This window comes from Tauraco erythrolophus, chromosome 14 (genome assembly GCF_009769465.1).
Source record: "Tauraco erythrolophus isolate bTauEry1 chromosome 14, bTauEry1.pri, whole genome shotgun sequence".
Lineage (NCBI taxonomy): Eukaryota > Metazoa > Chordata > Aves > Musophagiformes > Musophagidae > Tauraco > Tauraco erythrolophus.
In genome coordinates this window covers 22,026,525-22,052,357 of record NC_141478.1, presented here as the reverse complement: position 1 = coordinate 22,052,357, position 25,833 = coordinate 22,026,525, and the positions used below count along the sequence as shown (strand labels likewise).

At 43.0% G+C, this 25,833-nt stretch overlaps 1 protein-coding gene across 2 annotated transcripts in view; it reads left to right on the top strand.

Moving 5' to 3' along the window:
• Window positions 1–25,833, top strand: part of NEO1 (neogenin 1) — a 207,465-nt gene that overhangs the window by 161,868 nt on the left and 19,764 nt on the right. For both annotated transcript variants that reach the window (XM_086620230.1, XM_086620229.1), the window contains exons 9-20: window positions 247–401; window positions 971–1,119; window positions 2,119–2,257; window positions 6,018–6,067; window positions 6,924–7,068; window positions 8,409–8,519; window positions 12,524–12,718; window positions 13,515–13,610; window positions 14,763–14,986; window positions 19,188–19,326; window positions 22,025–22,132; window positions 25,057–25,251. In XM_086620230.1, the coding sequence (XP_086476356.1) occupies window positions 247–401; window positions 971–1,119; window positions 2,119–2,257; window positions 6,018–6,067; window positions 6,924–7,068; window positions 8,409–8,519; window positions 12,524–12,718; window positions 13,515–13,610; window positions 14,763–14,986; window positions 19,188–19,326; window positions 22,025–22,132; window positions 25,057–25,251 (1,706 nt within the window). The remainder of the gene's footprint in view (window positions 1–246; window positions 402–970; window positions 1,120–2,118; window positions 2,258–6,017; window positions 6,068–6,923; window positions 7,069–8,408; window positions 8,520–12,523; window positions 12,719–13,514; window positions 13,611–14,762; window positions 14,987–19,187; window positions 19,327–22,024; window positions 22,133–25,056; window positions 25,252–25,833) is intronic.

Genomic DNA, 25,833 nt, shown 5'->3' with positions numbered 1-25,833 from the left:
ATTCTTTTACTTCAGTGCATTTTCTTCAGAGAGAAGTCACGAAATTAGAAGCTGTTTGTCACCAGCAATTTTGCCATATTATTGTTATCTTGTGCAGCCCATGCAGTAGCAACAACCACATCATGAACACATTAGATACGTCCGAATGGGATGCATCTTAATAGCACCTATTCCTTAAGTTACCCCTCAAAACCCCTCTCACTAATCGGTGATTGTTTCCGTGCCCAAACCTTTTGTTTCCTAAAGGGAACGCGTGGAAAATACGAGTCGTCCTGGAGAGACACAAGTGATGATCCAAAACCTGATGCCAGAAACAGTTTATGTCTTTCGAGTCGTGGCTCAGAACAAGCACGGCCCCGGAGAGAGCTCAGTACCGCTGAAGGTGGCAACCCAGCCTGAGGGTAAGCTGGGAATATTTCCAGTCCTCTTGGCTTTGGGATCGATTTTTTTGTTGTTGTTGTCATCGTTTTCCGCATTCCTGACCTGCCCCAGAATAAGTTGATATTCTTAAAAGTTGCACTTGCAGATAATAGTTTCAAAATTCTTTTCCAAGATACCACGTTGGTATGTTTATAGGATGTATTCTCACCTTCAGGAAGAACTGGTGAGAAATTCCTTGTTAGATTCTCTAAGCTTTCTCTTATAAAAGGAATACTTTTCAATTTCATTAATGGAAAGGAAAAAAAACTTTAAAGAGAGAGAAAGAAAAACCTCAAGAAAATGCAAAGTCTGTGATTTGTTCAGATTGCTCAGGACAAAGGAATCGGGCCCAGGGAGCAGGATCTCCTTCAGAAATTCGGTGCCACCTTTACCCCCCACTAATGAATCCATGTGAAATCCTGAAATATGAAAAAATAACCATCTTTTAACTGGAACCGATTAATTGGGGAGTTGAGGCTGAAATAATTGGCTCCGGAAAACGTTAAGGGTCAGGCTTGGTGGCTAGCAGAGTGTCGTGCTTACGTTTCAGTTCAGCTTCCTGGCCCAGCACCCAACATCCGGGCGTACGCCAGTTCACCCACCTCCGTGACTGTCACCTGGGAGACGCCGCTGTCTGGCAACGGAGAAATCCAGAACTACAAGCTCTACTATATGGAGAAGGGGCAGGACACGGAACAGGTACGGAGCCTGGCTCCTCCTGCTTCATCGACAATGTCATTAACAGCCTTTTTTCTTTTATTCGTTTTTTCCTTAAATTTCTAGAAACACCTTGTGAAGGGTTCGTTTTTCTGATAGACTGAATCCTTTAGCCTAAAATTCAGAAACATTTACAATGAAAAATCCAGCATGAAATCTGTATTCCTTGGCATTAAAGCAGTATGTTACGCCACGGCTGATTTAGGTGCTCGTCAGCATCAAGGAGCATTTGGGGACGTCCATCGTATCACAAGAGGAAACTCAACTAGTAGCTGTGTCATCACATAACAGTTCTGCTTTGGACACTGCAAAGGATGCTGGTGTAGGTTTTACCCTTGGCCAGTTTGATTTTGGTAATTACTAATTTTAGCATCGTCCTTCATCTGAACTGTTCTGAGTTCTTGAGTTCTTTGATCGAGTGATTGATGTTTCGATAGTGGCGAGTGTCTATCTGATCAAATTCTCTTAGGATTCTACTGGAAGAGTCCAGTCTGTTCTCTGCAAGTACGGGTCCCACCTGAGGATATTCACAAATCTGGGAGGATTAATCCCAGTGGGAATTTCCCATCCGTTTGCATGGGAATATGACTCAAGCTATAAAAAAAGCTAAGGGAGAACTATTTTTGTTAGCATTTAAAATAAGTTTTGACACAGTTTTTAAACAGGAACATTGTATTCCCCACATAAAATTACCTTTTCTACCTCTGCCTCCCGCTATTCAAAACACAGCAATATTTTTGACTAAGAGGCAAGTTTGTCAGATTCCTTTTAATTTACAGAACCAGTGTCCCTGTTACGATTTCAGTCGGGTAGGTAGAATCGTCTCTTGCAAGCTCACCGTTAGCAGCTTTACAAGTCCTGGCTGCACATAAACTGTGAGTTGGATCTGCAGGTGCTACAGAAAGGTGTCATTTGAGTTCGTTACTGCAGTTGCAGACCTGATTCTGACCTTGACTTGGATGTACGTTTGTTTATCAACAGGACGTTGATGTAGGAGGACTCTCCTACACCATTAACGGGTTAAAGAAATACACCGAGTACACTTTCCGAGTGGTAGCTTACAACAAACACGGTCCCGGAGTCTCGACCCAAGATGTTGTTGTACGAACGCTCTCAGATGGTAAGCTGATTTATTCCTTATTCCTTTTTTTTTTTTTTTCCTTCTCAGGAATTATGTAGTAATTTCCTTTAAGTGAATTTTTAACCAGAAAGACTGTTAGGGTTTTTGTCCATTGTTGCCCTATTTTATTAATAATGTTGTTGCATGTGGCCGCGCGTGCTGGAAGTTCCCCCGGAGGCTTTCCAAATTAGGTGAAGGAAAATTACTGTACCTGATTCTGATTATGAAACAACAGTGTCCTTCATTTCAACATCAGGAGTTTATTTCATGGGTTATTGAGTCTACAAAGTATTAGGAGTGGACAGAAACACAATTATGTTGAAAGCAACAACTCCAAATGAATTTTTTAGCTTCTATAATATTTTTACATAGGAGCAGACTTTCACTTTTGGAGTGGTTTTGTTTTAATTGAGGTCGTGAGGGAAAATGTTGCGTGTCTGTCTTTGAACTCCAGCGCAGACACAATTAAATCCATCACATGTAATACTGAAAGCAGGAAGCGGTGACGGCGTTTTCTGGAGGGCAAGTGAAGAGGTAACGTGAGCAAATGTGAACAATTAGAAATGATCAGAGTTAATGTTCAATTTTGGGTCTTTAGAGAAGTTTATGCTTATATAAAGAACAGTAGACCAAAAATGAGCCCAGCCTGGAATCCTCTGTCCAGGCATGACCTGGAGAATAGACGGGCAGAGGAGAGTGTTGTCCCCAATCCTACGTATGTCATAACTCAGTTTCTCTGCCATGAACCCTGTTGGCTTCCTCTTCAACCCACACCAGCTTTTATCATCCACAACGTCAAGTGGACAAAGATCCTACGACTAAGTCGTCTGTGGAGAATCACCCCTTTTGGACTGTTCTGAACGTGCTCTATGTTGGCGTCGTTTGTCGCCAACAGCTGTACTGCCCGAAAGAGAGAACAGTCAGTGTGCACCAGCCCTCTCTGTCCCACTCCTTGTTTTATAGACCTTTGCTGGTTTCTCCCTCGTTTGTCTCTTTTGCAGATTCTGAAGTCCCAGAAGTGGTTGGCCGTTTCTTTTGTGGAAGCTGTTTCAATTTTCTCAACTTTTTTCTAGGTTTCTTTTCTCCTACGTGCTTTTGAAAACGGGAGGTAGAGCGGAGTAGGATTCTATCAAAGATGTGTAATTACTAGCACTTGACTGACTTTTTTGGCTCATTCTGAGCCCTGAGGTGACATTTTTGGGGTAGACTGATCTTGCTGGAATTGGTGTGCTTAGAGCCACCATTTTGCATATAGAGGCAGGATCATTTTTCCCATGTTTGTGACTTTACCTACCGTGAATTTCACCTGTCACTTTAAAATCCAGGCGCAAAATGTCCCGAGGTCTTTCTGCAGTTCTTTACCATCAGCTCTTGTCTGTACTAACATTGTCACCTCCATCCCTCTTTCATCACTTACCAATGTGTTGAGTACCAGAGGTCTCTGCACGTACCGCGGTGGAGCTCCGCAGGTCATCTCCCACCACGTACGTCCCTACCTGCTCTTTCCTTTCTTTTCAGCAGTTGTTTACTCAGGCAAGGGCTTCCTCTCATTGCTTCGTTTCTTAAGAGCTCTCCAGCAGGTTTGCAACACAGGATTTTCCTTGAAAAAGTGAAAAATATGGATTATTCCTCCATGTATCTGCCAATTTCATGCTTTATTATGGCTTCAGTTTATTTGCCTGCTACAGGCTTCTGACTTACTACTTGAAGTTTCCAGTATTTTCTGAAGCGGAACCCCTTTTAAATACCGGCATCAAAGTTCCCATCTCCCAGTATCGAGATAATTTGCGAGATGTTACAGCCTACTACAAGTCATGCAACTGTTTCATTCCTGAGTTCCTTGAAAAATCCTGGATGAATAGCGTGTAACCCCGGCAACACGCTGCTGTTTCTTCCCAACTCTTCCACAATCCTTTCTACTGACACTTGAGTTCCAGAGATCCTGTAAGTCCCTAGTGCAGGGTGTCATGGCAACCTCGTCTCTTCCTTCCACTCAGGACAAATGCAAAGAAGATCGTTACATGGCCTTCAAGTTTTCCTGAAGTTCTTTCTGGCCCAACTTACGTTTTGACATTTAACCTATTGAAATTTACTTTCTACAGCTTTCTGAAGGATGTCATCTTGCTTCTAACAGTCTCAAAACCCGTAACTGTGCTCTTCAATCTTTCAAGTCTTTCTGGATGAAAGATGCACATTTTCTTTTTGTGTTTTCTTGCTGTGGTATCCGTAAGCAATCTCCATGTTTCCTGCAGGGATTTCATTCTAAGCTTACTTCACCTTCTATTTAATGAGCTTCTACCTTTGCAGAAGGTTTTTGCTCCTAATCCATTAATGGTAGTTTGTTGCAGGCTAGCTCTTCGGGTATTACAGTTAAACCAAGGTTTACGTGCTGCTCCTGAGGATTGCTTCTCTTCTCCTGCCGGTTCTCCTGCCAGACTGGGCTATGCCTTTCCTATCGAATGTCAGCCCATAGGAAATCCATTTTATCTGTTAAATTCTTAATCTGATCTGAGTCTAAGCCTACTTTGACATAAACTGTGCAGGTGGTGAGATGCGGGTGTATGAATATATTTACATGCTTGTATCCTTTCCTGTGTCCTACTGATTGTCTTCCGCCACGTTTGCACTGCGTGCGTTAATGCTCAGTCGCTCCTTGTGAAACCCTTGACTTTTTAAAAGTTGTTCTGAAAGCAGGCACCGAATGCATAAAATAAGCAGCAGGAAAAAAAAAAAAGCTTAGCTTTATTTCATTCCCTCCACTTAACCTGCGTTCCTGCTTTTTGGAGGACGTAGCACTTAATCCCAAGGTCTGGTGATTTCAGACTCAGTTCAGTTGGAGAGAGAGAAGGAAAACCAAATCCTCATTGTCACCATTTCTGTTGTGGGTAGTGGCAGAGGGGTGTTTATCTAAGCACACCCCAGTGTACCTTTCACTTATGGCAGGGCTACTTTCACTTTATGCACGCGAGAGTGTTTTCTTAGGTATCGTTGTGGCTGGTGTGAGTTATTTGGGAAATCCAGCATTGAGGCTGGAGCAATGTTCAGCCCTGCTGTGCTGCTTCCCTGTCCTCGTGCTTTGCTGGAGTCTCACCTTCCTGCCAGGGAGCCCTTAGCTGTGCCTTTGAGATAATGGGCATGACTCTGGAGTGCTGCGCCAAGGGTTTCCTTGGTCCCACGTTCTCTCTTGCTGTGCCTTTGTCTGATGGGCTCCCACTGTCGTGACCAGCAAGTTGCTACAGGTAGTAAAGAACGAGCAAAGAACGGAGGTTTAAAAGCAGAAACCGTCTTTGCGATCCACTTCACCTCCTCGGGAGCACAGGGACGTGACTCTGAGGTTTTCCTGTTACAGAAAATCACGATAACAAAATCCTTGGCGAGATTTTTAACTGTGGACTCCCAGAATCCAGCATGTAAATTAAAGATTTGATTTTGAAAGGTAGTGAATGCCATCCCTTTTCTTAGGTTTTATGGGAAGTACCTTTAAATATAAGGCATTTTTTATTTAGATACCTGTGGTAGGTAAAGGCCTGAATAAAAATTGAGTTTGTTCTTTCTCATGAAGATACGTTAACCTCCTAAGGTAGTCACGGCGTGTCATAAAGCACCTCTGGCAGAATTTTGTCGTTACTTTGTGTAGCATCTCAAACCAGAACTGTTTGTACTTTCGTAACGAGTGACGTCTGAGTAGCTGTGTATGGAAATGCAGTATCTGATAGAGTACACAGAAATTTTGGAGTTGTAATTCCCTTAATGTTTCTAGTCCCCAGTGCTCCACCGCAGAATCTAACGCTGGAGGTACGGAATTCCAAGGTAAGATGTGGAGAATTTCCTGCTCGTAAAGGGTGAATAAACGGTTGGTGGGTCTTAGATCAACCACATTTTAGAGCTGCTTTGGGTCTTTTTTTCTACGGTGCTGCTTTTCCAGCTGTTTGTGTAGGAGTTGCCCAACAGGAGATACCTGAACGTGGTGCTTGAAGCATTGGAAACTCCAGTCCAGCTGTGGATTGTACCTAATGGAATGCAGTGAAGATAGTGACGATGTACCAAAGCGTGGAGGCTAATTATGAAAGGGGTTTAATTGGGCTTGTTGATTAACTATTGTTTGCAGTGTGTGTGCACACATACAGTGTTCTGGGCACCTTAAAAGAGAAGATTAATATACTTGATCATTATGACTTTAGTGATTATGATTGGGGATTTTTTTTTTAAAAAAGCCTTTTCTAAAATTTCTTTTCCAAATACCTCTGCTGCTGCCTGTGTGATTGAAAGTACATAACTTCCTGCACAAAAACTATAGTTCTGATAACTTGTACCTTTTAGGGAAAATACCAGTTTTTAAAGACAGATCCTCAAGTAAACCATATCTTAAGATAACCTGAAGAAAATGGAAGGGAAGCCCAAGGGGCTGTTTGTGAAATTGGAATCAGAAGGTCTGATGGGCCTGAAGTGCTTGGAGGTGAACTTCTCTAGGCACATGTGTGACCTGGGCTGCCGTTGAATCGTAGGGTTTGTCCTTTTTACCGATAGCCTGTGGTTTTCTGTACGAAAACGCAGTATTTTCTGTACGCATGTCTTTGTCTTGTGCTTCATTGAGCATTGGCACTCGAGTAGCTTTTTTGGCTGCGTGGGAAGCGATGCCTTTGTAACCACCTTCTGCCTTCTGCAGAGCATCATGCTGCACTGGCAGCCGCCTCCGGCGGGGACGCACAGCGGGCAGATCACTGGCTACAAGATCCGCTACCGCAAGGTGTCCCGCAAGAGCGACGTGACGGAGAGCGTGGGTGGGACCCAGCTTGTTCAGCTGATCGAAGGTGAGCGTTTGGTATCAGCAGGGGTTGTCAGTGCTTCTGGTGGGCTGAGGCTGAGAGATGTCTATGGTAGGGTTCTTGCCTTGGAAGGGAAAATGAAAACACTTAAAATCAGTGTCTGCGGGTTACGAGGCAGCATGGGCTGGCTAGTGGTGACCGAAGTCTAGTGACCTGTTTTCTAGCCCACGTTTTGCCATTGATTTCCTAAGTGGGCTGGACTTTATGAACTTTATGGTTCATAAAAATGAACCCTTTATGAAAGGGTTGCATGGAGAAGAAGGGCACGCACAGCGCGCTCTGGAGTGCGTGCCAGAAATAAAAGTCTGGAGAAGGATGCCAGAGGAATGCAGTCTGGCTGGGGCTTTGGCAGACTCACCTGTTGGCATGTAGGATGTCCTGTAGGTGTGCTGCCTCTTGAAATGCTCGCCAACAAGCCCGGCTCAGCGTCCTGCCAACTTCTTACCACAGGTGTCTGTGCAAATCATCCCACCTCGTTCCACTGACATCAACCTTTTTCCTTCTTTCTGGCATGGACATGGTATATCCCTCTTTATTTTGTGCACTTAAAAAATCCAACTTAGTGCATTACTTGGTATAAATTATATATTGTTACCAGAACTAGGATTTTGTATGGCAAAAATAAACATTATGTGAGAACAGGAGCAAGACTACATATTGTTCATTTTTCAAAAATCTCTATAAATGAACAGTTGGTCAAAAGAGAAGAAATTGTGCCCCTCTAGAAAATGAAAGTGCACTTTTTAACAAGATGTTTTGGGTTGTTCTCAGGAACTGCAGCTGTGACTCAGTAAGTTTCAGTTTCCTCAGAGCAGGAGCTGATCTGTGCCTGTAACTAGAGTATGGTTTTGCCAGCAACACAGCCTGTTTGTCAAGTTCCATATATCAAATTTTAAGTGTGTTTTGATACTGCTTAGGTTATTGATTATACGCTCTCGTGTACCGTAAACCAACTATTGGCTCATTTTGGTCACTTTTTGTCTATACTCTACACCTCTGTTTAGTTATGGATGTGGGTGGTTCTGGACTTAAAACTAATTAGTAGCCAGAAATTAAAGCGGGTTGCAAACAGTACCTCACGGTGTCTGCCAGTGCCCTTCGGGGACAACCTGCTGTGTCCCAGCCCTGGGTGTCTCCGGTCACAGTTCAGCTGTCCCACCCTAACTGGGGGCAGTGCTGTTGCCATTCCTGACCAGCGTTGTGCTCCAGTGGCAATGAAAAAGCATTTTACCATCAGGTTATGCCTGTGTTTTAATGAGGAACTGTGATTGCTGTGCTCACAGCTGGGGTTCCCTTTGGTATCTTGGGTGCTCCCTGTCCCGTAGGGCTGGAACGCGGTACGGAATACAGCTTCCGCGTGGCGGCCCTGACTGTCAATGGCACTGGACCAGCGACCGACTGGGTATCGGCAGAGACGTTTGAGAGCGACCTCGATGGTAAGATCCTGACTGTGACTGTTTGTGACATCGAAACGTTAGAATCCACGGGCAGGGCACAGGGAAGTCTCATTGCCTTTTTTAAAAGGCAAACCTGATTTTGTTCAATTGTTTTTACCGTATTCTGATTATACAATGGGCTTCATTTAAGGTATAAGTGAAAATAGTTTTTGTTTTAACATACAGTTCTTTCCACGTCAATTAAATGGCTTGAAATTCTACACTTTCTAGTACAGTATGTTGACTGTATGGTTTTTTTCTGCTAAGAAATACCCAATTATGAATTACAATGTCAGTGTTTCAATATTTAAACAACAATTCATTATAAGATTCATATAATAGTAATAATGGCTCCGGTTTTATACTGTTAATAAAATTCATCGTGTTAATTATGCAGGAGTTTACACGGTATGAAACAGAGGTCGGAGGACTGTTTTGCTTGAGGGAAGTGAAACAGTGACTCTGTATTTCTGTAGCACCTCAGTTATGCTAATGAAACCACTGAAGTTACACCTCGCAGAGCTCGGAGCGGGGATTTGGTGTGCGGAGGTGCCGCGCGCCGGCTGACGGGATGCCATCCCGTCGGCTGCAGTTGGTAGTTACCAGTTGGGTAACTGGGGTTACCAGTTGGGTAACTGGGGTTACCAGTTGGCTGCGCTGGGGTTGCAGCCTTGGAGCTGTGAACATAGTTGAATGTGAGGGAGATGCCCCAGCAGGAAAGAAACAGTGGAAAACATTGTTGTCACCTATAGACCTTTATCTTACCGCTACGTTTCATTGGTATCATGCTCAATTAAAATATTTTTCCTGATTTTTTTTTTTTTTGCTTAGATTTTTTTTCTAAAGGAACATTTGAACCCCAGTAATTGTTATTTTGCCACTTTAGAAGAAATGGAGATTAATTATATTTTCAATACTGATAGACTGGTAGAGACTGTATCTTCTATCAGAAATGAAGTCTCTTCCACTAAAGCCGTCGATTCGTGATAATGTGGTATACAGAACCATGATAACATCTTGTTTTTCCAGCGTAGAGTTCAACAATAAAAGTAGAAAACGTTCTGTGAAAAATGTTGACCTTTTGAGAGTTGGTCCAGGTGTTTGGTATTTACTACGTGAGAGTAATTTGCAAGTGGGAACCTGATTCTTGCAGAATTCGAAGGAGCAAATTTGTGAGCATCTCCCAGAATCTGACTCAAAGCAACTGAAATTAAGAAGTGCTGGTTTTGAAAAGGACGGCTGGGGTGGATCTCTTTGGAACTGCCTGCGTGGAGCTGGTGGCTCTGGGCAGACTGTTCCTGTTTCAGAAAAGTGTTTAATGAGTGCTGTTGCACCCGGGTTTCCTGAACGCTCATTGCAGGCGGGTCTCCCTCTTGGCTTTGTTAGAGTATCCAGAGGGTCGTTCTAGCCTAACGCCGCAGGATCCAGTAATGTCTTTCACATCTGTGTGGCTTGAGATTCAGTTATACTGGCAGCTGGAAGACAGAGCAGTAAAAGAACTTCAATATTTGCTCGGAGCCGGTGGAAGGTTGCTCCACCAGTCAGCTGGTCAAAGCCCTGGAGAGCCCATGCTTCAGCCTTTGCGTTCCGCAAAGTCGGTGCTCAGCTGAACGCTCGTCCTCCGTCGCTCCAGGAACGGCGCAGAGCCCAGTGCTAACACTCGAGTTCAGTTCTGGAGGTACTTAGGATTTACTTTGTAGGGCTGGAATTCTTTTCATCGGTGTGTCTGGCTCCCTCTAAGTGGAGGTGACACCAGTACCTAAAGGGGGCCTACAGGAAAGCTGGAGAGGGACTTTTTACGAGGATGTGTAGTGATAGGACAAGGGGCAATGGATTTAAACTGAAAGAGGGGAGATTTAGGTTAGATATAACAAAGAAATTCTTTACATTGAGGGTGGTGAGGTACTGGACCAGGTTGCCCAGAGGAGAAGTGGATGCCTCATCCCTGGAGGTGTTCGAGGCCAGGTTGGATGAGGCTTTGGGCAACCTGGTGTAGTGGAGGGTGTCCCTGCCCATGGCAGGGGGGTTGGAACTAGATGATCTTTGAAGTCCCTTCCAACCCAAACCATTCTATGATTCTATGACACAGCCATGCAGCTTTGGGACAGCACTCCTTGCCCGGGCTGAGGTGGAGCTCTGTACAAAGGCAGCACGCACTCACGGGGATGAAAACGCACGCTGCTCTTGAATCCCAGTTAACAACGCTGCACCAGAGGGTAGCGTCAGGATTGCGTTAAATAGGGCAGAAGGAGGGAGAAGAAAAGAACCCTTTCGTTCTGTGTTGCTCTTACAATTTGAATTTTTTTCAAATTGAAAAGTTGCAGCCCCTGCAGAAAATCTAACTTTCTTAAAGCTTTACAATGACTAAAGTAATAAAAATTCACAGTTAAGACAATGAAACATGGTATTTATATCATGTTCGTGTGAGAGATAGTTGTGTACGTGCATACTGAAAAGAAGGTGTATATTTTTTGCTTTTCTTTCTTCAGTAAGCTCGTGTGGGTAATTTTAATGCCATGCAAACGTATTTACAGCCAATCTTTAATTTCTCAGGTTCAATAGACACGTAAGGCATAATTCCTTTTTATTCCATGGCTGCTTTTTGAATTTAAACAGAAAATAATTCGCTTTATGGTGCCATCAATGTAAATGGGAGCCAGACCGTTGCATTTAGTGTGAGCAGGGCTGGGTAATTTTGCAGAGTCGGTGCAAGTCCCACCAGGAGCACGTATGCAAAAGGTGTTAAACAGTTGCACAAAGTTTATTCCCAGCGCACTAACTTCTGCGCAGTTAAAAATGTCATCTCTTATATTGCAATTCTGTAGCTTTTCTGTATTTAATAGTTGTGAACTTTAATCGATCAGCTGTGTCAGCTGGAGACCATAAACTCCCTGGGCGAGGAGGCCAATGGCATATTATGATCCGAATAATCCTGTTGTGGTGCTTTATTAAATGTCTTTAGATAAATGCAGCATGTTTCATTAAAATGAAATCCCTGCAGGAAGCAAAACTCTCTGAACTCGTTTGATTTTAGAGTGGGGAACTCAGCCTACCATGGCCCAGAATTATTTAAAATCCGTCAACATACGGCGGGCTCCAGCAGCCTGACAAAAGTATTTATTTCATTTTTGAATGAAATAAAAACAAAAATAAAATTAAAACAAAGATGCGAGTACGGTTGTGCTTTTAGATTGCTTTTAGGTTATAATCATCACTGGGAAAAAGATCCTTTTAGTAAAAATATTAGGGGATTACAGTGGAATATCATGCAAGTCCTTCTGTTATTAAGGATCCACATTCCATCTCTCTTGGGTTGTGATTAGGTTTGTGTTGCTTGTGGGGGTAGTGTTTGAACACGTGTTACGGACTCGATGAGTAGTTTTTGATCTCGTGGTACGGTCGTGTAGTCTCTGCATGTACTTTGTGAATTGTGTAGAAGAGACTCAAGGATTTAAACAGTGACAAATATAGGACAAATCACAACAAACCTTTGCAACACATCCAGTTTACTGACATATATAGAGCTTTGGAGAATTCTATTTAATCCTACAACAAGCTCAGGAACCTTTTCTTCCATCATCACTGTGTTTTCAATATAATTATATTAATGCCCACGAGTAATATGATGGGACTAAAAGTAGATTGCTTGGAGGAGGGCAAGGACGTGCTAAACGCAATGCGTATATTGAAAAATTACAAATGGGAAAGAACGTGGACAGACATCCCAAAGGCCTGCCTCGCCGCAGATCTGAGACTCTTCTTCACTATGACTCTCCTTTCTTTTAAAAAGAAGATCTATTAAGATATATTAGGATATGAAACCATGGTGATTTTCTTCTGCTTGTTAGAATTCTTTGCTCTCTCGTACGATAACGCTCTCTCCTGTGGAGCGTGCTCCCTTCAGTACGTAGCAGTGCTACGTTTGACCTTACCAGCTCACAGCTCTTCGTGTAATTACCTTTAATTAAGAGAAATCCTTGAAACGCATCGTTTTTCCGTACCAGAAACTCGTGTTCCGGAAGTTCCAAGTTCCTTGCACGTCCGTCCGCTTGTCACCAGTATCGTGGTAAGCTGGACTCCACCCGAGAACCAGAACATCGTGGTGCGAGGTTACGCTATAGGGTACGGCATCGGCAGCCCGCACGCACAGACCATCAAGGTGGACTACAAGCAGAGATACTACACCATTGAGAACCTGGGTAAGGAAAGGGAATTAACTGTCAATTTACTGACTGTGGTATTATAAATAAATAAAAAAACATGTAGGTTTTTAAGAGGATCTTTTTCCTTATTCAGATACTATGCCAGATGCCAAACTGTTGATAAATTTCAAATAAACTCAGTTTTCTGCTGATAAAGAGGCAGAGGAATAAAAAAAACCCCAGACCCAGAAGCCTAAATTCACTGAGTTTGAAGCACAGTGCATTTTGATTTGATGCTTTCCCTTCAACACTTATTACAAAAACTTTCATGCTGAGCAGCATTTTTCCCTTTTTCTCCTTCTGGAGCTGCAGAACAGGTGGCTTCAGGCAAAAAACAACAAAAAAAAAAAGAAACTAAAATATCACCAAGATACAGTGGCATCTACTTTAAAAGGAAAATATAGATTGCTGCTCCGCAGAATTCTCTGTGGTAGGTAAGATTCCCTGAAAGCAAAATAAATACCAGTTTTGTGAACTAATGAGAAGCTCCATAAAATTGGAGTTTTGGATAATATTATAGTAGAGCAATTTAAAATGTTCATTTTGAAATGTTTTTCCTCACTACTATTTTGACTGTACTTAAGGTAGATTTGCTGTAATTAGAGATTTTTGCTGCATGAGAACTGTTGCACGCTAACAGGAGGTCTGCATGGAGACTTCCTCATTTCAAATTGCGTTATTTCGTGTCTTTCAGTCGAAAAACAAAATACCAAAGAGAATGTGGAGAAGTGGAAAATAGGAGTCACTAACAGTTTGCACTAAAAAGATATTTAACTTTTTTCCCCCCCTTTAGACCCAAGCTCCCACTATGTCATAACTCTGAAGGCGTTTAACAACGTCGGGGAAGGGATCCCTCTGTACGAGAGCGCGGTGACCCGGCCTCACTCAGGTAAAGCCCTGGGCTGCTCTGCCGTCCTGCACAGCCAAAAATTAACAAGCACAGCAGCCAAAAACGTGACGTGTGAGCCAAGAGTGGTGTTTTTCAGTGCCATCCAGTGCGCTCCGTTTCTTTAACTGATTGGCCTCACTGTTCCAGGGACTGCCTCGCGTGTTTTGTCTCTTTATTAAACCCCCTAAAATTGGTTTCATTTGGAAATGGCAAAACTCACCTTTCAACTACCCACTGATGCTCCTGCTCAAAAAGTTACCACTGTTGGCACAGATTGTGTGGGTGCAGTTCTAAAGGCATTGCTCTGTTTTTTATGGACAAGTGTAGATTTACTTGGTTTTTTTTGTCTTTTACACTGAGATTTTTAATTTGATGCCCGCGTTCTCTTCGTCTAAGTCTCAAATCTGCTGTCACTTACACTAAACAAGTTCTTGGCATATTTTGTTTAATCTTGTAATTTATTAATAAAAGGTTTTAAGCAGAGAAATTTGTTTGCCAGTGAGCTGTTTCTATGCTATGGCTCACTGTGCTCCCCACTAGACTGTTGACGTTACTTCGTTATTTTGCGTAGACACTAACACTTCTGTTTGGTTTAGCCTTCTGAAGAGCAGGAGCCCTTATAGATTTTATAGAGGACATTGGAATTGCAGTTTCTTCAGTTATTGCAAATTTGTATGATACTCGGAACTCGGTTGCCATTAACGTTCTTTAAAAGATGATGGAGTTCCCTGTAATTGTTATGAAGTGGCATTTACCCATCCAGAAGTTGTCCAGCTCTTTTTCCTCCTCGTTGTTTTCTGGAAGAGGAATCAGTGGACCTTCTGAGGGAATTAAAGTCAAAATTACTGTATGTTTGGGGTTCTTAGGCCGTGGTTGAACGTACTGAACACTTACACGATTAGGGGGGTGTATATATATTAGCATATATATGTTGCCTTACTGCCGTAAGAAAGGAACGCGATGCAAGAGTAATTTGATTTGCCAGTCTTATGTCACCTATTAACTCTGGCTTTTCTCTCTTTTTCTCCATTTCTCACCTCTCATTCCATTGTACTACCCTGCATTTCCCCTTTTTTGTTTTTGTTTACATTAAAATGCCACCGTCTCCCTTTTTAATTATAATACACTACTTTTTACCCATCAATTCCCTAGACACTTCCGAAGTTGATTTGTTTGTTATTAATGCTCCATACACTCCAGTGCCAGATCCGTCTCCCATGATGCCACCGGTGGGAGTTCAGGCTTCCATCTTGAGCCATGACACCATACGGATCACTTGGGCAGACAACTCTCTGCCGAAGAACCAGAAGATCACAGACGCTCGCTACTACACAGTTCGCTGGAAAACCAATATTCCTGCAAACACCAAGTACAAGGTACTGGAGTTTCGACAACGCTAACGGGGCTGTGTTGTGTCAGGGAGAAGGTGTTTCGTGTTCAAGTCAGGGTAAAGTGAGAGCTGAGAGTACAGACAAGCGCTGACAAAACGGTGTAGAGGTGTGCCCGCTTTTGGTGGAGGTGCCCGGACTGAGTCGACATCTGTCCTGCTCAGTTAAACCATCGCTTCCAAGATTCTTCGGGATTTACAAGAAAGATGGGGAGAGGCTGTTCAGGAGGGCCAGTTGTGATAGGACAAGGGGTAATGGTTTTAAAATAGAGGGAGGTGGATTCAGATTGGATATTAGGAAAAAATTTTTTACCATGAGAGTTGTAGAACACTGGAACAGGTTGCCCAGAGAGGTGGTGGATGCTCCATCCCTGGAGACGTTCAAGGCCAGGTTGGACGAGGCCCTGAGCAACCTGATCTAGTTGGAGATATCCCTGTTCCTTGCAGGGGGGTTGGACTAGATGACCTTTGAAGGTCCCTTCCAGCCCTAACCATTCTATGATTCTATGATTTAGTGGGAGCGGTTGGTTTTGTGGTCTCTTCCGTGTGTGTGAGAGGTTGAGACAGGGTGTTGCATGTGAGCGAGCGGAAGGGCCGGCTCGGGGACGGAAGGCAAACGCTTCCAGAGTTAAGTTCCGCCGTGGAAGCACGGGCACGGTGACAAATTTGTCCTTACTTCACCCGAAAGCAATCGCTTCGGGACGGTTGTGGGGTTACCTTTCGAGGAGCCAGTAAGGCATTAATGAGGGATGTGCTCCTAACGGCTTCTCCCCAGCCAGCAGCAGAATCTGAGTTTGTGGGGTGAGTCATGCCGGGAAAATATTTACCCTGACGGTTTTAACTGCCGTTTTACAACCTTTTCTGTTCCTATGAAGTCAATAATGAACCTTTCCTTTGGGAACTGAATGGATGCAAAATATATAACAGTTTTATGATATCCCTGCCTTCATTTTCATCTGCTCTTTTGATTTGGAGCCTAGATTCGGGGTTTGGTTTATTGGTTTGGATTTTTTTTTTTAGTCGGTTGGTTGGATTTTTTTAATTTTCAGAGTTATCTGGAGGCCTCAAAAATGCTGACTGCATATTTCACATTTGAAATGACACTCAGAGGAAATGGTTGTTAAAATACCCAGCGAGTGGAGTTGCCTTTATGCTCTTGCAGAGCACTCTTGTTCCAAACAAGAAATGAAAAGATGTATGTATGTGTGATGATTATGGAAATTCAGAGACGTACATGTGTGTGTTCTTCCTCTAAAGGCAAGTTATTTATGAACCCACATTCCTGAGTCGTGCAGAGGATGTTTCAGGAGTGATTTATATAATGCTGCAGCCTCATTGGTTAAATGCTTAAAAACCCACCCTCGGTGGTAAATGAAATGCTCCCACCGTTCTCAGTGCTGGTGGCCACTGGTCAAGCCGTTTTACTGTGGACCAAAAATAACATGTAATGCTGGAATACAGTTCAAAATTAGTCGTTGGAAAAAGCATTTGACTGAAAGGATGTAAGGTGGGGAACGTTTGCTCTCCTCATTTTTACCCCATGATGTTTGGAGAACTCAAGTCCTGCTTTTCGTTCTTTATTTCAATCTCGAATGCGGTACTACCCTGTTGAACAAGAACAACTGCTAATTGTAAGAAAGGCAAAACCTTTTTGCAGCTGTGCTGTTCAAGAAGCTGCCGTATTTCTGTCAGGTCTTTGGTGACTTTATTGACCAGGAGCCAGTATGTTGTTTGTCGTGGCCGTCTCTAGAAGCTGTGTTATTTATTGCGTGTTTGAGGCTGTTCACCCAGTTGCATCGGAGCTCCTCCGTTACGCAGCCTTGCACACAGAAATCTTGTCTTTGTGTCCGTTCTTTGGCACAAGGGTACACCTGTGCAACGCAGTCTCGTTTCATCCCTCCATCTCGTCAGGAAATTGGATGGTGATACAGTTCATGTGATTCGTATTTTCTACGTTTCCTTCCCCTTTCTTTGCTGACATTCACAAATCATCATTAAAGATGCGGCTCCATGCTTCAAATACAACTTAAGAGGTTCCACCTTAAGGAGCCTTATTTTCTTAAATTTGTGTAGGAGCTGTGTCAATCGAGAGCATATCGACACGGGAACAGATGCGATACAGTTCCTGAAGCCAAACTACTGCACTGTGCTTTGAACCGCGGAGTTTCACCAACGTGCATCGGAGGGCGATTTTCAAAGAACCTTTGTTGGTGGAGCAGAGTTGTCCTGCTCGCAGGGTTCCTGTGATTTATCCGTGTGCTCTCAAGCATAAGCCAAAGTATTAAATCTTAACTTAGATCCTTTAGGACTCTATAAAAGGAAAATAAACTCTACAAGATAATATTTATGAAGTTTATTTCTGGTAGGTGAGCAGGGTTTAGTATCATGGGGTGTGTTGTGATCTTAAAAACAGTAAGTGGTTTTAAAAAAAATGAAGAAAGCGGAGAAGCGTAACGCTCCAGTTTAGCCTTTCTTGTGTCGTTGCGTTCGATGTGATGTGCGGCGAAACTAAAAGACACCAAGTTTCAAAGGCGTAGATGAAAAATACAACTTTAGCCTGTAAAAAGGACTCCAGCTGAGGCCTAAGACTGAAGCTAGGAGCTAAAAAGTACTATAAACAGAATCGAATGCCTAAGTGGCACTGGGAATTTCCATAGGTGTTCTGTGGAGGAAGAAACAGCGTGGTTTTATGGAGGATAAGTCAGCTCGTAACGTGAGATGCTAGGAGAAGATTTCTCCTTTGGACTTGTCGTTACGCAGTTGCCCAGGCCGAAGGTCTTTGCAGCTTCTACTGAAGCGTTGGCTATTCCTGATGTCCCTGAGCCGCGCTGCAAAGAGCCCGGAGAAACCGTTGCTCGGCACTTCGAGAGCTGGTGGAAAGCTCTTCTCAAGACGTGGCTTCGTGTTGGTACTGGGGAGCCTGTGCTCCATCAGACTTTGTCACTGAACCGACGTGAGAACCGTCCTGCTCCACGCTCAGACGTTGGAACCGTTCGCCCACAGTCACGTTTACCTTGAAACCACACTGGGTTTTGTATCAACTAAAGATTTAAAGTTAACAGAGGATTTGATTTTTAGTTTTATGATCTCTTTGTGGTCTGTCCGCCCCTGTGATGTCCAGCTGGCAAAACATGTCGTGAAAAGTGAAATACTTCGTGCAAATCCACGTATCGCTTGGCCAACGGCTTTCTGAACTTTCCCCTGGTGTGACAAAAATAGATTTGAGAAATTAGGGCTTTCTTTGCAGAATTTGGACTATATTATTCATTGAGTCTTCAAGGAACTTTTAGAAGTTTACAGAAGGCCTTTTCCTTGAAAAAGAATTAGCTGGAAACAGTTGTTTTCTGAAGGCAGTAGTTGTATGGCCCTGTCCAATACCGAAGCAACTAACTCTTGAATTCAATGTTTAAATTACTGGAGGTCAAGGTAAACCATATACATATATGCAGATTTATTTTTTTTTTCCCCACAGGCCTCAAGTACATTCTGTTGATGTTCAAGTGGCGTATAACAAATATCAGATCGTTTAACCTAAAGGTCAAAAATTCTACCTAAGTGGCTCAGCTACCAATTACACTATAAACCATGCGTAGTTACAGTGTGTGATCCTAGATAACCCTTTTTTCTGAAAAATACCTACCTATTAATAAAGCTTCCTTGTTGTCAAGTCTCTTAGCACTGGTACCTTCAGTTGATTTTTTTTTTTTTTTTTTTAAGTTATATTTAAAATTTACTGAAAATTCTAACGGGAATGTGGAAGGCAGATACAGGTTTCAAGAAGGACTGTTATTGTTAGCTGTGTTTCATTGTTGTCCCTAGCCAGATTTAATGAAATGCTATAAATTAACCCCCCCAAGTAGGCAGTGATTTAGCCTGCTGCATAACAAGTGTGCCCTGGACCTTGGATTGCCTTTTTTTTTTTTTTTTTTTTTACATTTACAATTGGCTGCTATCAAATGCTCCTGCTGATTGCAGAAGGAGTTTCTGGTTTAGGATAAAACAACTGCACATTAATACCTGATTAATGAGTTTGCATGACAGAGCGAAGCCGCCGCAGAATTAATGACCGTGGTTGTGCAAACGTAGCGATGCTGAAACGTTTCAAACGCCTACCTGAGACAGGGGTGTTTGAGAGCTGGTGAGGGATGGTTTCCAGTTCAGAAGTTACTGACACTTTGTTTTTCTTTCAGACTGCGAACGCGACCACTTTGAGCTATTTAGTGACGGGGTTAAAACCAAACACCTTGTACGAATTCTCCGTGATGGTGACTAAAGGTCGAAGATCCAGTACTTGGAGTATGACAGCACACGGGACAACTTTTGAATTAGGTACTGCTTCGTGTCTTTCTGGAAGGGCCAGCCTTCCTGACGAGCCTGCTGGAATGCTGGAGGAGGGAAAGTGTGTATATAAAACGATTATGCTGGTGAATATTTGCTGGGGGCTTTTTTTCTTTATGGTTTAGTCAGAAATTCTGATTAAAAAACAACAACATACTTCAAAATTCAAAGGGATGATTGCATGCAAAAGACTTTGCATCAAATTACAGGGAAGTAATGAATAATGTACCACAGCTCACAGACAGGAGAGAAGAAAGAAGTGCAGACTTGAAACATCTCAGCAATAGCATGTTAGTAGCAAATTAAAAAAAAATACTTCAGCAAATAATTAAAATTTGCTGTATTTATGATGATAATTACTACAGGGTGAGGAAGTGCATGGGGCAAACGAAGAAAAAAAAAATCCCCATAGAAATTAAGACATCCAAATCAGTCCTAAATTCCTGTCCTTTGGCAGGAATTGCCATCGCAGTTGTCAGTGCTGTCGAAATGTCGCGCTCCCAAAGCACGGAACAGAAAAGGGTTTGTGGCCGCCGGGAGGAACTTGTGCCCACTGAGTAACTGCGAGGGCCAGGACCTGTCCCTCATTAGCTCTTTTTATCCTCCAGTCTTAAATGATCTTTGTGCAATTAAATTTACTGCTTATCATGCCTGGGTTTCTCCCTGTTTGAACTGGAAGGACAAAAGAGAGCCTGTCCAAACTACTCTGTAGTTCTCATGCTAAAGTACAATCCAGCCAAAAAAAATCAAGCGTGCAAAGAATTGGTGAGATCATCCAAACGTTCTATAACGAGGCATAAGAAAAAGCAAAACCAGGATAAAATCAGAAAGCTCCTAACTTCTCTGAAGTGCCATAAACCCTTTGTGACCTTCAGTTGCTTTAGGTTTTGGTGGGGATCCCGTGATGTGGAGTCAGCTGCTCTTCTGGCAGCGCAGGTCTGGACTGAGGCTCCTTTCCCATCCCAATTGCTGTGCCCAGCCCACATTAAAACACTTGATTTGGTATTTTTGCTGACAGACATACAATGCTCTCCGTAACTCTACACTAAGAGGAGGGATTGCAAAGGTGCACAAATAAAGTTTTTAAAAGAGAATTTGAAACCCTAAAAGTCCAGGAGCGAGGAGGGCGAGAGATGCAGGAGGTCTCATTTCTTTTCATTTAAATAGAAAGTAAATGTCTAGTTGGGGCGGTTGTAAAGAATATTTGCAAATATGACCTAAAAGCTTGGGAACTAAGAAGCAAATGAAAAAGAAAAAAAGGCTAAATATATTTTTCCCATAATGATCTTGTGATTTATATTACTCGCCAAATTCCTGAGCATGTGACTCGTTATTTTTGAATACTCCTGAGTAGCAACGCTGCGTAGGACTTACTCCTCAGTTAATGCTGAAAAAAAATATGGGATACTGGGTTCAGTGCTGGTTTGTGAGTTAGTAATCTCTCGAGGGCTAAGTCTTGGTTTAGTTTTTTTCCCTGAAGCTCACTATAGGGCCTTGACTTGTGCTTTATGTCTGTACATTTCTGTTGAGCATGTTTTTAAGTACTTGGGGTAATAGTTAGAATAACTTTTGAGCTTTTGCTATCCCTGGTTTCCAGCTATTTTTCTGCACAGGGATAATAGCCATCCCAGAGGACGGACAGATTAATTTCTTATAGGTAATATACATGAAGCTCTTTACATGCAGAAAGCACTGCGTAAGCACAAAGCGTTACTATTATAGTATTAAATATCCGCGGCGGATTTACTTTGCTACACGGTACCTAATTAGGAGTCTCCAGTTTTTCATTAAAAAAAAAATCATTTGGCATTGCAAACTGCCTCTGGATAATGCACCTTTGGAGACGTGGGCTCTGTGTGTTTGAGAGCCATTAATCCAAGCCCCAGCTGGATGTTTTAGTTCAGAGCGAGAAGGGTCTCGGGTTTCAGCCGTTCGCTGGAGCAGCTCGTGCTGTTTCCCGAACTTGGGGCAGGAGGAGGCTGGTGGGAGAAGGAAGTGCTCTCCCCCTCCAGTCGTGCTCTCTGGCAACCCAGGGAAAAAGGCTGGACAATTGTCTTCAGCCAATATTTCTAGATTTCAAATGCTTCTGTGGTGCAGGTTTCCTTGCAAATCACAAATGATTCTCAAGTCAATCAGTAATTTTGGATTGTGGTTTTAAATCTCGGGTGGATTTGCTGAGTCAGATTCGAGTGGCAAACTGGCGTTACTGGATCTTGGTCCCACCATAAACAGGAAAACATGGAGATATCTTGCGTGCCTGTACATGAGAAATGTATTTATTTCACAAGTTCATGTAACTTTGACGACGACCGAACGCACGCAGGTGAGCAGTCGTTAACCCCAGCGGCCAGAGCTGCACAAAGACGGTGTATTTTGGAAGACACGTGGGCTCGTTCAGTCGTGAATCACGGCGTCGGGTGACAGAACCGCCTGAGAAACCAGTAACTCCTTATGGAAAGGAGATGCTGCACACCAGATGGCATCTGCCAGTTGCACGGAGTAAATCCGTAAGACCACTACAGTAGGATGGTGGATTTATTCCAAGATGGACCATTGAGTGTTTCATTCTTGTACGTGCCTTTTTTCCACTGGTCAAGCAAGTAAAAAGCGAAGGTGCTGAGGTTACTTGTTTGCATCCAGTGAAATGGGGCCACCTGGTTCTGACAGCCTGGCTTCTGTTTCTTTGCAGTGCCTACTTCTCCTCCCAAAGACGTGACTGTGGTGAGCAAAGAGGGAAAACCTCGGACGATAATTGTGAACTGGCAGCCTCCTTCCGAAGCCAACGGCAAAATTACAGGTGCAGTTTGCATGAGCCATCAGGGCAGAGATAAGACCCTGGTTAACAGCAGGATATAATCTGCATAACTATGTGAACGTGTTCTGGTTTAGCCTCGAGCTAGCCAAGAGGTCTATATCTTCTTTGTCAATCTTTTTAGTAGCTCAGATTAATTATTTACTTTTGTACCTAGTAAAAATATATGAAGATATAAACTAACTGCAGTGTGAAATTGGAGTCTAACCAGAAATATAATTGAAAGTTTAAATATCTCAATAACCTTTGCCTTCATCAGCTGGTGCTAGTCTAATAGCGTGCCTCCAGAAATACATCGATAATGCTTCTGGCCCATCAGGATTTTATGTAGAAGACTCCAGCCCAGTGCTTTTTGTCATCTTTGTGTCATTTTTGTGGCACAGAACAGACTTAAAGTCAGTTTATTGGTCCCCTGACACAACCATTAGGAGTAAACTGTTATTTGCCTCCGTAACTGCATCACTTCACGTAGGATAAATCACTTTACAGAAAATAATAATTACTGTTTCCTTCCTGTAATTTCTGTTTGGATTCACATTTCTAAAGGCTTTTTGAAATAATTCACTTCAATTTTCCTTTTTTACCCTAGGCTTTTAAGCTTCAAGCAGATTTTTTTTGGCGTATAGTTTGCAGTGTATGATTTTGCTCTTGTTACCAGAATTAACTCCGGTGCAGAATTGAGTCTTTGAAACCTGTCACCAACTGGCATCCGATTAGGCAGTACTGCAGCCCAGGTTCTAGACAGGAAACAAAAACTAATCAAATCCCTCTGAAATGGAGACCTTAACCTTTAGTAATTACACTCAACTTTCAAGTAAGCCATAAGACAGACCCCTAAAAGGCCGAGCGCTCTGTGCACGCAGCCCAGAGGCTGCAGGTAGGACCCTTGGCTCTAACAGGTTCTCTCTTTGTCTTTCTGGGGTCAGCACTAAAAAATTAGGGCAGGAGGGGTTGCGTGTTGTCTGTCGAGTGGAGCTGTAAGGATGCAGCTCACTCCGCACCGGAACGCCCGTCTGAGCCATTCGTGTGTCTCTGCACGCATGCAGCTGTTTATATGTCGTGTATATGTATTTTTATATCGGCTATAAAGCCAATTCTGCGTTATTTTCTTATCAACAAGATGCTTCCTCTATATGAGAAGGAAGGTTTGTCTGGAGAAACAGGAGCCTTTATCTTAACTGCAGGTTAAAGGCCTTGGTTGCCAGTGGTCAGTGGGGTCGTTCAGACAGGTGTGAAACGTCAGGCACACACATCCCCAGGTTCTATATGCTCCTACAAAGAAAAGCCTGCCATCTTACCTCGGGCACATACATGAGAAAGGGTAGACGACGTACAGAGGGATCAGCATTTACTTGCACAATGCAGTTAGCAAAATTATCTCCCACCTTCAGTTTTCCAGGTGAAAAATCTCCTTGCAATGTCTGTGCCGTGAAGGAGAACCCTACGTTTATTCATATGTGTCAGACAAAAACGTATAGGATTTATTAGGTTTTGCATAAGCAGCAGTTAACAGCTAAAAAAAATCGAAAGCAGTTGTGCTGGGTTAAGTCTGAGTCCCTCAGCCATTGGGTTCAGTTTGCCAGGGAAGCAGGGCAGGCGTGCCAGGGCCGCGTGGGCCCAGTGCCATCTGGTGGGAGAGCCACTGCCAGCAGAGAAGCCGCTTCTTACTCCATGATTGCTCATTAACTCAGCTCCTTCATCCTGAGCATGGAGCAGTGCCGTAGAAACGAAGCGATGATGTAATTGCGTGCGCTGGACAGCACCTCTGTGCAGTACCTGTCCTTTCTGCTCTCATCTCCAGTAAGGATGCGGACAGGATGGATGTGGAATACTGAACGGTGCTTCCAGATGCTTGTGCATCATTACAGTTGCTGACTAATTAGTACAGTCATAAATTAATTCAGTAGTCTTGTGTCACTGTGCTATATATGGTGCTTTGAACTGTCACTATATATATATGTTGCCCCTTTTTAGACAAGTTACTGATACGTTGCTTTGTGACCTGTACAAGCAGCAAATTATTAAATCTACTCCCCAGTAATTTACTGGGCCACCAAGGGAAGAAATTAAGCGTGTCAGACCTACAACTGGCGTTTCAAGCGTCACCCTCCACGCCATCCTGGCTACTGGGAATTCCGTGAATTTGGGGTATCGGCAGTATTTGCAGTTGCTTTAAAGAAGTGGCCGTCACTCTGGAGAACGTCCCCCCTTCCGTAGGGTAACCCCCAGACTGGGGGTCTGTGGGACAAGGGAAGCAGCAATTTGTGCATGAAGCAGCTGATGACCCAGCCCTGTTTTGGTGCAAGTATTTATTTTATGCTGGGGCTCTGTGTTTCTTATATAAAAAAAGTTATAAAGCTTTTACTTCATATTGGTTTGTAATTGCAGTGTTTTAATAACAGATCATAAATTCTTCCCTTACCTTTTTTCTGTGACATGCAAGAAAACTTCAGTTCTCTTCAGATTATTGTCATCTGTGTTAATAATCTGAAAAATAATAAAATAATTAAACTACTGAACACATGTTCTTTAGCTGTGCATGAGAATGTTTTGTTGTTTTAATGTTAACTGTTTTCTGTAAATATTGATACTTTGAGGATTTGGTCTATGAAGAGGTAAAGAGAGTTTATCTATATTCAATGAACAGTGGTGAAAAATAATTTTCATGTTTTAAGTGGCTTTTTTTCTCCCAACAAATACTTATGAACAGTTTAGAATTTAAGATGAAGAGGCTGTCTAATATTTGAATGCATTCTTAGTCTTTGAAAAAGTAAGAATACACTTTCAGAAAACCCATAATCATTTAGCTGAGCAGATATCATTAAAAGTCAATAGAATATTTTCTGCGAGATCTTATGACTGTCCTGTCCTTTTATCTATAAGGTTCTTTTGCTTTTCCCTTTGAACAGGATACATTATTTACTACAGTACGGATGTGAATGCTGAAATACACGACTGGGTTATTGAACCCGTCGTGGGAAACAGACTGACCCATCAGATACAAGAATTGACCCTCGATACGCCGTATTATTTCAAAATCCAGGCCCGCAACTCGAAGGGCATGGGGCCTATGTCTGAGGCAGTTCAGTTCCGAACCCCAAAAGGTAAAGTGTCACGTGGATCCAATACCTCCCTCCTCGTTTCCTGAATGCAGCCTCTATAGGGGTAACAGACCAGTAGCATGAATTCTGTATTTGAACTGGAAAAGGCAGGAAGACAGTGGAGTTTGACTAGAATAACATTTGCTACCGCATTGCTCTTGCAGGTAGTCAACACATATGCAAATTTTGCTCAGCTGTTTGATTAATTGTGTTGTTTCACAATTACTGGGGGCACTTAGGTCATCGAGTTATTAATGCCGAAGGTCCCTGTCCTAAACGTGCTTTTTAGAAAACCGGTTTTTAGTTACTGTAAGATGCCAGGTCTCGTGTGCCACGTCTGCTCACGCCGAAGTCGTGCAGAGCAGCGGGCTCAGGAGTCGGTAGCCAGCGGCACAGCTGCCCGCTAGTGACTCGGGTGACACAATGGGAACCAGTGGGACACAACAGGCTCTTAAGGCAAGAACTGCTCGGTGACGGGGAGCGAGTGAGATAGTATGAACGCTTGGAAAAAACGTGCTCCAAGGAGAGGTGAAAAATACAAAGCTGTAAGTAGATTTTTCTAACGATACTTTTTCCGTATGAGTA